The sequence below is a fragment of the Aulonocara sp. 'chitande type north' Nkhata Bay genome, linkage group LG9 (assembly GCF_057382095.1).
Source record: "Aulonocara sp. 'chitande type north' Nkhata Bay isolate Kocher_YH1m ecotype deep benthic linkage group LG9, A_spYH_male_GT1.1, whole genome shotgun sequence".
Lineage (NCBI taxonomy): Eukaryota > Metazoa > Chordata > Actinopteri > Cichliformes > Cichlidae > Aulonocara > Aulonocara sp. 'chitande type north' Nkhata Bay.
Genome location: NC_141352.1, coordinates 25,438,856 through 25,453,643, shown reverse-complemented (window position 1 = coordinate 25,453,643; position 14,788 = coordinate 25,438,856). Strand labels below are relative to the sequence as shown.

The following is a 14,788-nucleotide window of genomic DNA, read 5'->3' as shown; positions in this document are numbered from 1 at the left end:
CTATATGTTTAGACTTGGTACATACGGTATTTGAAGCAGGATCTTTTTGGAGACCCCAAATAGTTAGAAAACAAGAACAAATACTGATCCATTCATTCAGCTTCCTTGAATAAAATACCTGTCAGTTGTTCTGTTTTGAAAGCAAGTGCCAAAACAAATCTACTTTTTCCGTGTACGTGTGGAATGTATTTAGTATGAGAAACCTGTTGGGTTGGTAAATATGAGCATGTTGTGCTTTGCTCCAAATAACTAACAAGACTGATCTATTTTCCAGTGCCTACTAGAAATAATGATACATATTTTAATTGCAGCTTTAAGGTAATGGACAAAAAGCTTAGCTAGTGTAAAGAGATTATTTCCTATACCACCTTTATGACTGTTTTAATGTCAATTCAGTTATTTAAATATGACCTCTTTAACTGGCAAGACAATGTTATGAGCCCATACACATGTGAGGGTCGGTTTGTCTGAATTTCAAAACCACACTGTTTTATTAGTTGGCAAAATGATTTGTAGCAGTGCATAATTAATAGTCATTGACAAAGAAATCATGCACTCTGTAGGACAGGCTAATGGAAAACAAAGCAGAGGGGATTGGATATGAATGCTGGTCATTTGGCTGGTTGGTCCACCACTTTGGAAATATTTCAGTGACAATTAAATGGATCAAGATTCATTTCTAGTAAATCTTGAGTCTCCAGAAAATGAATCTTATCTCTCTACTGCATGACTTTTTGATTTTTGGGGAAAAAAATATTTCTCCCTATTTTGGGGGAGCTTTAGGGTCCCTAATAATATATCAATCATAAAATTTGACTAAACGGTGGCCTCATTGCCAGACCTGGCACACATCTGGTTGACATACACTCTGCCAAAACACCAGTCAGTCAGAAGTGCCAGCTTGATGCCAGATCTGGGCCAGACCTGTTTTCTGTAGGCCTGGGCCACATAAGCCAAGCCACAATCAAGCCAGATGTGGCATGCCATCACATAGACAGTGCCATCTATGCCAGGCCTGGCCCATATCTGGATGGCATACGTCTTATCATGTCAGTAGTCAGCCAACAGTGCCGACTTGATACCAGATCCTGGCCAGACCTGCTTGCTATGTGGGCACTAACTCACACAGAGACACAGTTACTTTACCAACTGACCCCTGACCCCTGAGCTCCTCAGTGTCCCTCAAACCTCATTCAGGGATCCACTCCTCTATTTCACTGTCACTCCCTGAAAGCTCACTGTCCTCACTTTCTGAGGACAGAGAGTGCACATTCCCTTGGTTTCCTTCCATAAAAGGTATTTACATCTATGTCCTGTAATTATGAGTAGATTGTAAAGTAAAAACATTGACTATGATCATATAAATGCACACAAACACATCTCTACAAACATATTCAAATGCATTATATTGCCTGAAGAAAAACTGGGCTAACTGCGCAGTGTTGCCTTGAGGCAACAAATGAAAATTAACAGTTTTACTGTATAAATAAATTTTAAAAAGTGGAACAAACAATCAAATATGCTTCTTAACATATTCATGCACATACAAGTATTTTTTAATATACATTTATTTCACTATAAACATGTAAAATAGTGATCTTTATCTTGCCTCCTAATGGAGATGTCTCTCATGTAGTGCCGCTTGCAGCATGTTTTTTTCTGTATAAATGCATAAAGGACGATGTCATGATGTTCAACAAAGGTTCACTTCATGAATACTAGATCTGTAAGCCAATATAATTTGGTGTTTACTGGAAATGATTGAATTTTTTTATAATCTATCAAGCTAAAAAAAAAAAACAACAACAGTAAAGCTAAAGGTGGTGAACATAGATTGCTTTGTTTGCATGTTAGTTTTGCCGTTGCACTATATTTGAGCAAAAAGTTCCAGGAGTGGGTTGATGAAAGAAAAAAAACATTGCCTGATTTGAATATGGGCATTCCCTGTTTAAAAACTAGTGCCTTAACAGTTGGCTGGGACTTCCCTGATGTTAGCCTTCTAGTTGGCTTTTAATGTTTGTAGACAAAGTCAACGCGAGGCTAGCCTTGTATTAATGGGTTTTAAAAACACCTTTAATGTACTAACACAGCAGCAGCAGTATTACAGTCTAGACGGCTTCTGTAAAATGTTCTCCTTCATACATCTTGGGACATTGCACTAAGACTCTATACTGGCATATTTAGGTTGCACAAACCAATCAATGCCAGAATAGTGATAGAAAGAGTAAGGTTTCAAGGAAATACTCATCATTAGCTAACTGCATCCTGTCACAGAACATGACTAAGAGGCTGAACTCGAATATTTGATGGTCAAATTGATGGCTTTTGACTTCAATTGACCCATTTTTATAACTTGTTAATGATACAGCGCATTAAGATCTTACATTTTGGTGTTTTATTAAGCTAAGCTAGCCCTGACATAGCATGGCATAGCTCACACATGGTGAGAACTTGCACATCCTTCTTTATATAATATATACAGTGCTCAGCATAAATGAGTACACCCGCTTTAAAAAGTACAAATTTAATGAGCTGCTCAATGAACAAAAGAACAATTTCCAAACTTTTCACAAGGCTGAGTTTTATTGAACATTTAACTCCACAACATGAAATTAAGGTTAATATTATAACTTAGATCACAAAATCTTCAGTTTTAACCAAATTGGTTGACACAAAAATGAATACACCCCGCAACAAAAACTGCTACATCTACTATTTTGTATGACCACTGTGATTTTCAAGGACAGCACCAAGTCTTCTAGGCATGGGATGAAGAAGCTGGCGACACATTGCAACATCTATCTTTCTCCATTCTTCCAGAATAACCTCTTTTAGAGCCTGGATGCTAGATGGAGAGTGATGCTCAACTTGTCGCTTCAGAATTCCCCACAGGTGTTCGATTGGGTTCAGATCAGAAAACATACTTGGCTGTTCATTCACCTCCACCCTGTTCTTCTTCAGAAATGCAACAGTAGTTTTAGATGTGTGTTTTGGATCATTGCCTTTTTTTGGAAAAGTGCACAACGACCAAGTGCACGGAGTGATGGCAGCATCTTCTTCTTCAGAATAGAGCAGAACATTGTTGAGCTCATGATACCATCAATGAAATGCAGCTCCCCAGCACCAGCAGTACTTGTATTTTTACTCAGTTGTATATAGTATTTGTATTTGTATTCTATTTTTATCTTATTGTATATTTATTTTTATTTTATTCTACTGTATATAGTATTTTATTTTATTCTATTCTGTACAGTTGTGTACTGTATTTATTCTTATTGTATTCTAATTTTTGCCTCATAACTTTTGCACTGTCCACTTCCTGCTGTGACAAAACAAATTTCCCACGTGTGGGACTAATAAAGGTTATCTTATCTTATCTTATCTTACTCACTTAGCCCCACATAAGGACTGCCACCACCATGTTTCACTGTAGGCACCATGCATTTCTCTTTGAAATCCTCACCTTTACGACGCCATACAGTTTTGAAACCATTAGTTCCAAAAACAGTGATCTTTGTCTCATCACTCCAGAGTATATAGTCCCTGTAGACTTCATCTTTTTCAGCATGGGCCCTAGCAAATTCTAGCCATGATTTTTTGTGCATGGGCTTTAGGAGAGGCTTCCTTCGTGGACATTACCCATGCATGCCATTCCTCTGCAGTGTGCGCTGTATGGTGTCACAGGAAACGGTCACTCCAGTTTGGCTTTCTACCGCTTTAGCTAACTGCAGTGAACTTCCATGGTGATTTTCTTCAACCCTTCTCATCAGGAGACACTCCTGTCGAGAGGTTAACATCCGTGGACGGCCCGGACGTCTCTGTAAGATGGTTGCACTTCCATCTTTCTTAAATTTCTGGATCACTTTTGCTACAGTATTTTGGCTGATATGTAAACCTTTGCCGGTCTTCTTGTAGTCCTCACCTTTTTTGTGTAAAGAAATGATTTCCTTTCTTGGATTTTGTGACATTTCTCTTCTATGTGGAGCCATTGCTGACAGCATGAAATGGGAAGAGCTTTTCTTTGTTAAGCCACCTGTCTGCTGGACACCTCTTAAATGAATCATTAGACCCCCTGTGGTTGAATTCCTTTTAATTTGAATTTTGTAGTCTTAAACTGTGGCTTTTCTCTATAGACTATAATTGGGGTGTACTCATTTTTGCGACATGGGCGTGAATGAATTTGTTAGAAAAATCTAATTCATTCACAAATCTTGTTTGCAATCAATGCCCCGCATTTGTGAGAGTATTTTGTAGTATAGTATCTCGTGGAAAATGTTGACTCTCAAAGGAAACTAAAGGTTTTCTGACAAATGTAGTGGGGTGTACTCATTTATGCTGAGCACTGTACTTGGGATTTGTAGACAACTATTGCACTGACCATTGTTTTTGCTACATTTGGAATACTTCTGGTTATTTCTTTATGTTAGGATGAAGAAGAAGCCGTATTGCTCCTATATTAGCTCTTAATTGGCTGACTGTTAAATATAAAATTGAAAATCATTCCCCTCATGTAAAGGGTCTCAAATAATCAGGCCCCATTATATCTTAAAGATCTCATAATGCACTGAGCATTTCTTTTCTCAGCCTTTTTCGCTTCCCGTGTGATTTTACTGCATTTAATCATTAATAATCATTTAATTCTCTCTCTCTCTCCATTCTTCCTCCCTTTGCACTCTTCTCTTTCTTCTCACTATTATGGGGTTTTTGCCCTAAAAAATAAATCATACCTGTCAGTACAATATAATTCTTCAGATCTATTCATCAAAATACAATAACGTGCTATCTGGAAGGTAACTCTTATAGATAACAGGCAACTCTTGGTTTATATTTAACTAAACAGATCACAATTTACTTAGAGAATGTACATTAAAAGATAGGTTTACAGTGTGCAGCGAGTAAGGTGACACAATCCCAAAAAAATAGTTTCAAACAAGTACCTACAAAGTAGGTAAAAGGTCATCTGTGGGCTGGTAAACCGGTTTCAGGCAGGTGAATAGACGACAGACATGCAGAATCAGCAGAACCATGCACACTGCTAAAGAGTCTTATGTAAACTGCCAGCATAGTGGTGTAGTTTTCCCTGATGGGCCTAAACACTGTTTTAAAACATTTAAAATGAAACAGCCAGAAAATTCGAACATTAATGATTTGGCGGAAACACGGAAAATGACCGGACTCATTTCTTCCTCGGACAAATACCTGAAAACCAAGAGGTGATGCTGAAGCAAATCAGCCAAAAATGTTGCTTTTCCCAGGTTTATTGGAATTGTAAAGAACATATAATATGACAGGTGGAATAAAAAATAAATTAAATACAGATAGAGAATACAAGAGAGTAGTTACGACTAATAAATAACATGCATAAAAATCTAATCAGCAGCAGTGATATATGTGCATGCTACATTATGTTTAATTTAAGGCTTTAGGCTGAAATGTATATTTAGAGACACAACATTTTAAGCTAAGCAGGACAGTTTGCTTAGAAGAATGCAAGTCTAAAAGATGCAGAACGCAATACAGCAGATACCTAAATTCATTCAATGCTGAGGACTCTTTTCATCATAGACAGCACAGCTGACTGTACCAATATACAGCAGATTTTAACATCCTAAAGCAGTGGTTCTCAAGCCATGTCCTTCTGGGAGAAACAGAGCCTTGACATTAGGATGGCCAAAGACACAATGTGAAATTAAACCTATTGAATTTTGCACAATTTCAGAAACAAACTCCAGAAACATTTGCATATTTGGAGCTTGGCTGAAGGTGAAGGCAGTAAACATGACACCCGTTAATGCCACATGACGTGCTTGTACCAGGGAGCAGTCAAGTTAAAGAGGTCACATGTGACTTCTGAAAAGTCCCTAAAAAGTTCAGGGCTGTAGTGCTTGTTTAAATACAAAAATTGTGGCACTCCTGAAAGTGAACATTTCAAAAAAGCTTGAGAATCAATGCTCTGAAGAAACATTAGGGGAGCATGTTTCATAAATATCAAGCACAAAGGTACACACAGTAGTGCCTGCACTAAAGCACTTTGGTCTGGTCAAGTCGGACTCTACGTGGATTCAGTGAGTCCTGTACATACAACACAAAAACAACATTTTTTTAAAAAGGCACCGTAGAGTCAGAGAAAAAGGAGAGATCATGGTAATGTGTGAACATGTGCGTGTTTTCCCCACAACAGAATTCTACTCCATCATGCATTGTTTTCTGAGCGCTTGTCGTTGGCCAGCCTGTCTCGTTCTCTGTGCCGCTGGATGGCTCGCCAGATCCGGCAGAGGATTCCGCCCCTGAAAGGAAGCATAGATGTTGTTACAGCACATCACACCTACATGTGCATGTTAATTATTAGCTAAAAGTATAACTTGAAAAAGGCAGTAAAAAAGGCTGTAAGGTTAACTCTCTTATCGCTTATGTCCTTTGAGGTAAAAAAAAGGATGATAAAGTCTTATCAAACACATCAGTACAGCAGTCTTGTGTGGGAAATCTTGCCAGAGCATATGAAACAATGGTTTGTCACAAAGCAAAACCATTCAATCTGTCATTGTTTTTGGTTAAAATGTTGCTGTTTTACTGAGTCAAAATGCTAAATCATATATTTGTGATAAGTGGTAATCTGTGGGGCTAATCTATTAAGTTGGTATGCAGTACTATAGGCCATGGGAGAAGCTAATGGCAATGGGTCAACAGTTCTGAAGTATTTTATAGCTGCAAAACAAACATTTGTTGTATGCTTGCAAAAGTCTGACTTTATTTAACTCTGACCTATTACTCTGTGACAGGAGATAACCGAGGTCAGCAGCATCCCTAGTTTCTAAAAGACTTTTGCAGTTATAAATGGTAAAATGACATCAGACCACTTCAGAAGAGGCTATTCGTACAGTGAGATACCATTTAACCTTGTGGAAGAAAAATGGTGTGATTTAACCATTCTAATGTTTTCTGGAACATCAGAGGAGTTTGGAAAGTCAGTGACCTATAAAAGGTAAATGTCAAGGAGGCAATGATGAAGATTTACTCTTCATGTACTTGGAAAGAAATGTATGACTTTTATGAAATGTGTTTATTTCTCAGACTGCAGGACTAGCTTTATATAACTTATGTGCAGATACCGTAGATGTAGGCACCGGAGGTCCTCTTTGGTAACGTCACGAAGAATGTCCGTCAGTGTATATTCCTCAAGAACAAACTAGGACAAAACAGAAGCACTCTTACTTTATATTGACACTTCACTGCCACGGTGCACTAGAATGATAAGCTGCACACTAATGGCCTATATAAAGATACTCAACCTTGTCTATGGTGTCGGGGTCTGCGCCCTGCTCTTTCAGCCAGTCGATGAGCTGCTTGTCTGGCTCATGGTCTGCTGGGATGTGGTGGATGGATGGAGGTGAAATGTCTGAAACGACAGGTATAAGAACACTTTGCTCAAAGTACATGTTGATCTTCAGTATTAACCCTTTCTGGTCACTACACTGAGCAGCCAGTCAAAGGCTGTTTTCTTGTATTTGTGTCAGTGTTGATGGTATACTTGCACATAAAACACTACATTGCACACTGATGTGTCACTCCATACCCTGCCACCCAATGGTCGTTTAATGTTAATATACTTGGATGACGTGTTACATTGTAATTACTGTTATTTAACCCTGTCATGCATGAATTATGACAACCTCAATCAGTATTTTTCTTTTAAGTACTTAATTCATCCTCCATGCCTAAAGATAAATAAGATACTTAAGAAAAAAATCCTGATTGAGGTTGTCATAATTCATGCATGACAGGGTTAATGATCTCTTCTCCATGACGACATCACAAGAATGTTAGATCATCACTTTGGCACCTATACATGTCAAACTAGCTGCACAAGCAGCTACAGGCTGACGTGCAACTTCAAAGAGATGTACACTAAACTTGACAAGGACTTCAAAATAATGCCGGGGGCTTTTAAAAATAGCCGCAACGAGAAAAAGTCCCCGGCAAAGAGCCAAACTCAAACCACTAATTAAAGCACAGCTCTCTCTTAAATTCACAGGATAATCTGAAATATATACACATTACCACGTAAAGTTCTGCTGCTCCAACTGTCTGACCCCCAAATATTTGAACTGCAATATGTGGAAGTGGAAGAAGTCTTTTCTCACAATATATGGATCATCAGTAGAGGACATAAAATTGATACCTATCATTATCATTGGGTGCAGCACTCTAAATAAATTAGAGTGTGTGAGAGACTGCACTTTCAAATTTCCATTAGGCGCTCAGGAGGGTTTTAAACCAGCTGGATTAGAGATTAATTACACTAAAGAATAGAGTCTTAGGTAAGGAGGCTATAATGTCTTTGAGAAAGATTCAAGGGAAAGGCATTTGTTTAGATTTAAAACCTTCCTGTTGGATTAAGCTGTACAATCTATTTCCCCCTACTTCCTCTTTTTCATAACAGAAGAAGAAAAAAGTGTTTTTGTATCACGATCAAGCAGTTGTGAACATAAGCCCTATATCATTAACTTACTAATAGAAATAGAAATGTGCAATAGAAGCTGCTAAAAATGCTATAGCATTTTGTATTTTTTCACTGTTTATACTGGTGGAGTGTAGAGTAACTAACTCTCAATTACAATTTCTGATCCCATCTGCAGAAGATTTAATTCAAAGCCTGAAACAGGATTTGAGGAATTCTTGGTTTTCAGATTTCCACAAAAAAATACCATAAGCATTACCACTGAGAGCAACAGGTTTCCAAACATTGTAGGTTTAGAACAAACATTTTTTAAGAATGAATTGAATGATAACTAGGACTTAATACAGGTCCATCCACAACTATTTGGACAATGCAACACAGGATCACTCCCATCTCCATCTGCATCCTGACCCATGGAAATTACATTTTATGGCTCTGGCCTGAAGCCTTCACTCTCACAATGGCTCTAGTCTTGTTCAGCTCTTCCTGCAGACTGTGTGGTCATTCACTACCTTATCTTTTCCATGGAGCCCAGAAATCTTCCCGTGACTAAACTTTGTTCAGATGCTGGTAGAGTTTATTGCTCTTGGCTATCTGCCATTAATTTGTTTGAGATTAGAAGCCTCATGCTAGCAGTCATAGTACCTACATATCTGGTTACGAGTTTACATTCCTTTTTATTTTGGGCGGGAATCACATTTCAGATGTAAAAACACAACCTACTAAGTGTCAAGCACATGTCAGCAGTGCTGAATTATTTACAATATTATCTGTGGAATATTATCATACATTTATGCAAAAAATAAATATATAAATTATATAGTGTTACCACAACTGAATCCCAACCTAACTCAACCCTAACATTATTATCCAGTATTCTTTTCCTGATCTAACTCCTTATGGATATGGATACAGGGTCTAATTTTATAGACTGTGGTCTCTGATTTACAATACTTCTTTTTCAGAAATTGCAACAAATTAACAACATTAAATCTTACTTAAATCTCTATTATCTAGTCTCATCTTAAACATGCAAATACCTTCAAAATGTTCCTAGCCTTCTTCCCTGGAGAAATAAGTCTTTTATGGAACCAGTTTAGAAGTCAGATTGTAAAAGTTAAGCATATTTAAACATGGCACTTTTTCTTAGCAGGGAGTGTGTGAGTGACTCAGTTTACCTGGGGGTCTGTGTCTGACTCGGACCAACTCTAAATCATGTGTTCTCTGCTGCAGGGTGGCTTTCAAGACCTGCTGGTACTCCTTCTCCTTTTGTAGCAGCTCATCCAGCAGCCTGCAACAACAATAATATCTGTTAAGTTAATTTCTATAGTTTCTCCTGGTATACACAATTTAAAGATGTTTGGACAAACTATTTTATACTGAAACTTCCTGCTTTGAAATTCCATAGTGGAACTGATTTGGACACACGCATTAATGTCAGTTATTGGTAGGAGCTATAGCTACACAGTACAACGGCTAAATACAAGAATCGCATTATAGTGCATTACACAATTGTCAAACAAGCGAAAATCCCCAGTTCTATTTCAGGAGGAGACATAAATGCCTTTGGGATTATCTCTAGTGTAAAAACCACGCCAAATCAAACATGCAGTAAGCACCTAAAAGTAGATTTTTACATTATGACTAAATCGACATGTACAAGCACAGGGCTAAAGTGCAGATGCAGTTTTTACAAAGTCAACATGAGTATCAGACTGTTCTTTGCAGTCCCATTTCCACTGTGGTACTTATTAATAAAGTTTCCACGAGGCTATCTCAATTAAAAATTCAAAAGTCTGCAGAGAGTCAGCTGCAGGTGTGTTGTTTGAGAGTGTTTGAGAGGCAAAAATGAAGCAGAAATGCTGAGAACAAATACCAAAATCTGAATGAATGGCTGAAAAAGATTAAATCTAAAGTAATGAACTAAAGCGTCTTAAGTTGAAGTTACTAATAGCTAAAAGCAGTAAAGGAAAAGCTAAAAAAAAAGGTGATGATGAAATCACTGATCACATGTCTCTTGATGGTATGAATGAAGACATTATTGCGTTTGATAGATGCCACTCACATGACCGCATTTGTGAGCCAGTAAGGAAAAACAAAACAACTTGAAATGCAAATGTAAGAGCTGAGGAAAACCCCTCTCTGTATCATTGAAGCATGGTGCCAGTAATTACCATCTGATTAAGGTGATTACTGGCACCATACTGTTTTGTGTATTAGGACTGTGCAGAAATTTGCTCCATTTCATGCCCCTGTGGGTATGTCAGCCACCTATCATAAACAGCCCTGAAGAGATAGTGACAGTGTACGTGGGTATGCTTGTAACCTCACGTTCTGTCCTTGTTTTCCGCTTCCTGCTTCAGTTACAAGTGGAAAATTCCACATGAGCCTGTGAAGGTTTCCACCTGACCTTAACCGTGGTAAACAAAACATTTAATTAAGTGGGTACCTGTTGGTTTCGTGTTTGAGCCTGCCCAGCTGGGCGCCTAGATGATGATGTGAGCGTTGATGTTCGTGGGAGTGGGAGGAGTTCACAGTGCTGACCGCAGAGTGTGTGTGATCGGACGTTGTCCCCGTCTCGTCAGTTTGCTGCACTAAAATGGGTCCAAACTCTGCTTCCTCCTCATCGACCTCGTCTTCCTTCTCTGCTCCCTCACACTCTGACGCCGGGCCAAAGTGGGTCTGCAGCTCTATTGTGTTAGTAAAAAAGTCATAGGTCAAGGTAATTGATGTTATGTTGTTGGCTTTCTGCGAGCACTCTACTACTTAAAGTACTAAACCATAAATCGGAAAAGTAAAATAGCATGGATGTTAATGTCCACTAGATGGAGTAAAAAGCTTATGACAGGCTGCAGCTGCCAGAGATGCCCACCTGGTATAAGGATGGTTATTGCAGCTTGCACAGCTCGTCGGATGATGTTATCCATGGCAAACATCCAGTGGGGTTTAATGTGGTGATTTCTCAGGACCTTGTTCACCTGAGAAGGTCCGCACAGACATTTACAGTATAGACACTTTTATTTGTAGTTTTTTTTTCAACACTCACAAGATTCCACACTCACTATAGCTGGTTGTACATTTATTCGATTGTTTTTGGCAAGATGTCTAGTGGAAAACGTGGAAATACTTTTTAGGGCCTTTTTAATTGGCAGTTAAGGACACCAATTAAAAAACAAACTGTCATTATTGTCAGAGACGAAAGGTACAGAAAGTAAACTGAACTGAAGTCTTCTTTCTGGGGAGGGCAGAGGAGGTAGCACTCATCATCTACAAATCAAAGGTTGGTGATTTGATCCCTGGCTGCTCCAGTCTGCGTGCCAAAGTATCCTTGGGCGAGAAAATGAACCCCAAATTGCTCTCTAATGAAACAATTGGAATGAAACCATGCGTGTGTGTGTGTGTGTGTGGGTGTGGGTTAGTGCTGACCGAGTCCTGGAAACCAAACAACACCAGCTGAATCTGGTTGATGGATGTGGAGTCAAAGTCGAGGTCCAGCTTGAGCTTGGAGATGGTGGCCGCCATGACGCGCCGCTCCGGGGAATGGATGAAGTCTCGAAGGATGCAGATGATCTGCTTGATGTGATCGATGGACAGCTGGAGATCCTCGCTACCCTACACACAGTTTTAGCAGAGTGTGCAATTTAAGCCTAGTGATCAATAACTGTAGCATTACAAGCCCATATTATTAAGATTATTATAAAAAATTTAAAAATTATAAGTGATTTTGTAGATTTTTGTTCCTGGTTGGGTTGTATCTTTATCTTTTAGGATTTTACCCTGTGCAATAAAGTACATTTCTTTATCTAGGGAAGGATATTAGTATTCTGAAAGACCAATTACGCCCCCCAATGGAAGAATCAGGAACAACAGTTATTTTAGATTGCAATTAGGCTCCCTGTGACTGCACTGGATTCATGGTAGTGAAACAGTAATGACAATCTGTGTTGCAAATTGCTCAGACATAGATCATAGGGGTATAATATGAAGCAAGTCTAACATAGCCAGGCTTTCTTTGGTTTGGTAAAATCTGAAACCCCAGCTGGGGTATCATGATCCAGATTTCATTACGGTGGTTATCAACTCTTCCCATTAACCCCAGCTTTATGCTTAGAGCTCTGTGTGCACTTGATTTGATGTATCACTTGACTCTTCTGCACAAAATGGATCATTGGGACACCGTCTACTCGAGAGTCATTAACAGATGAGCAGGTAGCAAAAATTTCTAGATAAAAACTGCAATTTGTGTTAGTATGTATGGCTCTGTAGGTTATATACATAAAATATATTCCTTCAGCAGAACATCTACACCACACTTATACAGTGCTGTAAATAAAAGAATCAGTGAAAGCGTGGCATTTCCAGCCTATATTAAATTCTCAACATAAACTGCTCCAAAGCAGGTTGTGATTAGCAGAAGTTACCTGTAAAATGTGGCTTATGATCTGCCCTTGTTTCCTGGAGACAAAGCCACTACTTTTATAACTAAAACGTTAAACTGGGTCTTCCAGGAAAGCTGAGTCATCATGTTTGCTCAGGTGAACAGACCTTTCTCTCCACAACAATATATGTCCCCCGAGTGTGCTTCTGGAACCAGACTTATATCTCCACTCTATATATAACACAAGTAGACACACACACACCTGCATGTGATTTTCCCTGAGGTTGGAGATGACCTTTTCCTGGTCTTCATTGAGGACCTTGTACAGAATGGCCCGTCTCTCGCTGTCCTTCTTTAGCATGAACAAACCACTGTCCCTGTCCTCAGGAGATGGGGGAACAGAGCGGTCCTCTGATACTGAACCCTCATCAGGCACACTGCAACACACATACACACACACACAAAGTTACCTGAGAAGCACATAAAACAAGACATGAAGTGAACAGATGATTTACAGCAGTGTGCTCTTTAATTTATTTACAGATACAAGCCTCTCCTGGCTACTCTGTGTGCAAAGGAAAGTGCAGAAGTAGCATGAGTCAGCGCTGCGTGACGTGCATGCATGTGTGCACATTGGTGCTCGACTGATGTGTGCAGAGCCACCAGCTGAAGCTTGTAAAATTATCAGGACTCGTTAAATTAGTATTGTAAAAGGCAGCGGAGGACGGTGTGAGTGCAATAAGGCCACCTGCTATCTGCACACACAGATGCACTCGTTCATTTACATCGTTTCACATGATCTGAGCTTCAGCACCAGCAGCAGGATTTCTTTGCAGAAACACATTGTTTCATTGCTCTAATAATTTGTAAAACAATATTTTAAAAGGAAACAGTTTTCTTAATGCCATCCGATCCCAGTCTGATGCAAAATCTCAGTATGTGGTTTCAGACACACCTCAGGTAGTTAGAACTGGGAGGTTTGAGCAGATTCTTGGAGCCAGAGCTTTTCCTCTTGTCAAAGAATATGTCGTGTTTTGCGTCGCAGTCGGGACTCACAGAGCCATGCTCACTGCTGCTACTGCCAGCGGCCTCGCCTTGCACCTGCACTGGCAGGGAGATGTTAGGGATATAGTCTGAAGAATACATAAAAAGAAGAATAGGAATAAGACATGGGCAAGACAATTAAAACTTAATACACTCACACATAAGGACATTTTGTCCTTTACCCATACTCAACTTTATTATATGACTTTTTATGGCCATTCACCATTGCATTTCATCCTGCTACTTGTATCACACCATCAATAAAACCTAGTGACCCAGCTCCACTGGCAGCGCTACATGCCTACTACCATAACACTGCCTCTACGATATTTGCCAGATATGCTTTGGATAATGCTGTTTCTCTCCTTCTCGACATATTTATCTTCCCATCATTCTGGTACAAGTTAATGTTAGTTTTCAGATTCAGATTCAGAAGACTGAAAAGGCAAAAACACAGGGGCAATTAAGAGACTGACCTTGCAATTAAATTGAATTAAATTGAATTATAGCTTTAATCACATGATGTTGTTTTTTTTTAAATCCACTGTGGTGGTTGGTCAAATGTTGAGGGTTAGGGTAAGGAAGCCTAAATGCAATAATGTCATTTTCTGTGACATAGTGTGAGCTTCACTGATTGGGTGGGAGTGTCACAGTCCAGGGTCAGTGACCCAGTGTTTTAAGTTTTGTATCATTACTGAGTTTTGATTTTGTCATCGTTTATCTTTTCTAGTCTTTTGGGCTCTGTTTCTGTGACCCATGGTTACGGTCAACTGTATCCTAGTCAAGTCTGTGTCTGTGATGTTTCCTGTTTTACTTTGAAAGTCTGTGTCCTATGTCAATGTATTGAGTTTTGCTTCATCTTGGTCTTGTCATGTCAGATTACTCCCAGCTGTGCTCTCCTCCTGTGT

The 14,788-nt window shown here is 39.1% G+C and overlaps 1 protein-coding gene across 5 annotated transcripts in view; it reads right to left on the bottom strand.

Annotated features, from left to right (window-relative positions):
• Window positions 1-5,704: 5,704 nt before the first annotated feature.
• map3k15 (mitogen-activated protein kinase kinase kinase 15) overlaps window positions 5,705-14,788 on the bottom strand; it is a 28,637-nt gene continuing 19,553 nt past the window's right edge. For 3 of the 5 annotated variants that reach the window (XM_086306705.1, XM_086306708.1, XM_086306707.1), the window contains 9 exons: window positions 13,792-13,969; window positions 13,099-13,273; window positions 11,885-12,070; window positions 11,331-11,436; window positions 10,908-11,148; window positions 9,637-9,749; window positions 7,290-7,396; window positions 7,110-7,186; window positions 5,705-6,287 (listed from right to left, as the gene is read on the bottom strand). In XM_086306705.1, coding sequence (XP_086162831.1) covers window positions 6,194-6,287; window positions 7,110-7,186; window positions 7,290-7,396; window positions 9,637-9,749; window positions 10,908-11,148; window positions 11,331-11,436; window positions 11,885-12,070; window positions 13,099-13,273; window positions 13,792-13,969 — 1,277 coding nt within the window. In that variant the 3' untranslated portion in view covers window positions 5,705-6,193. Of the gene's footprint in view, window positions 6,288-7,109; window positions 7,187-7,289; window positions 7,397-9,636; window positions 9,750-10,907; window positions 11,149-11,330; window positions 11,786-11,884; window positions 12,071-13,098; window positions 13,274-13,791; window positions 13,970-14,788 lie in introns of those variants that run through there. The other 2 variants (XM_086306706.1, XR_015131067.1) reach the window with 2 other exon arrangements.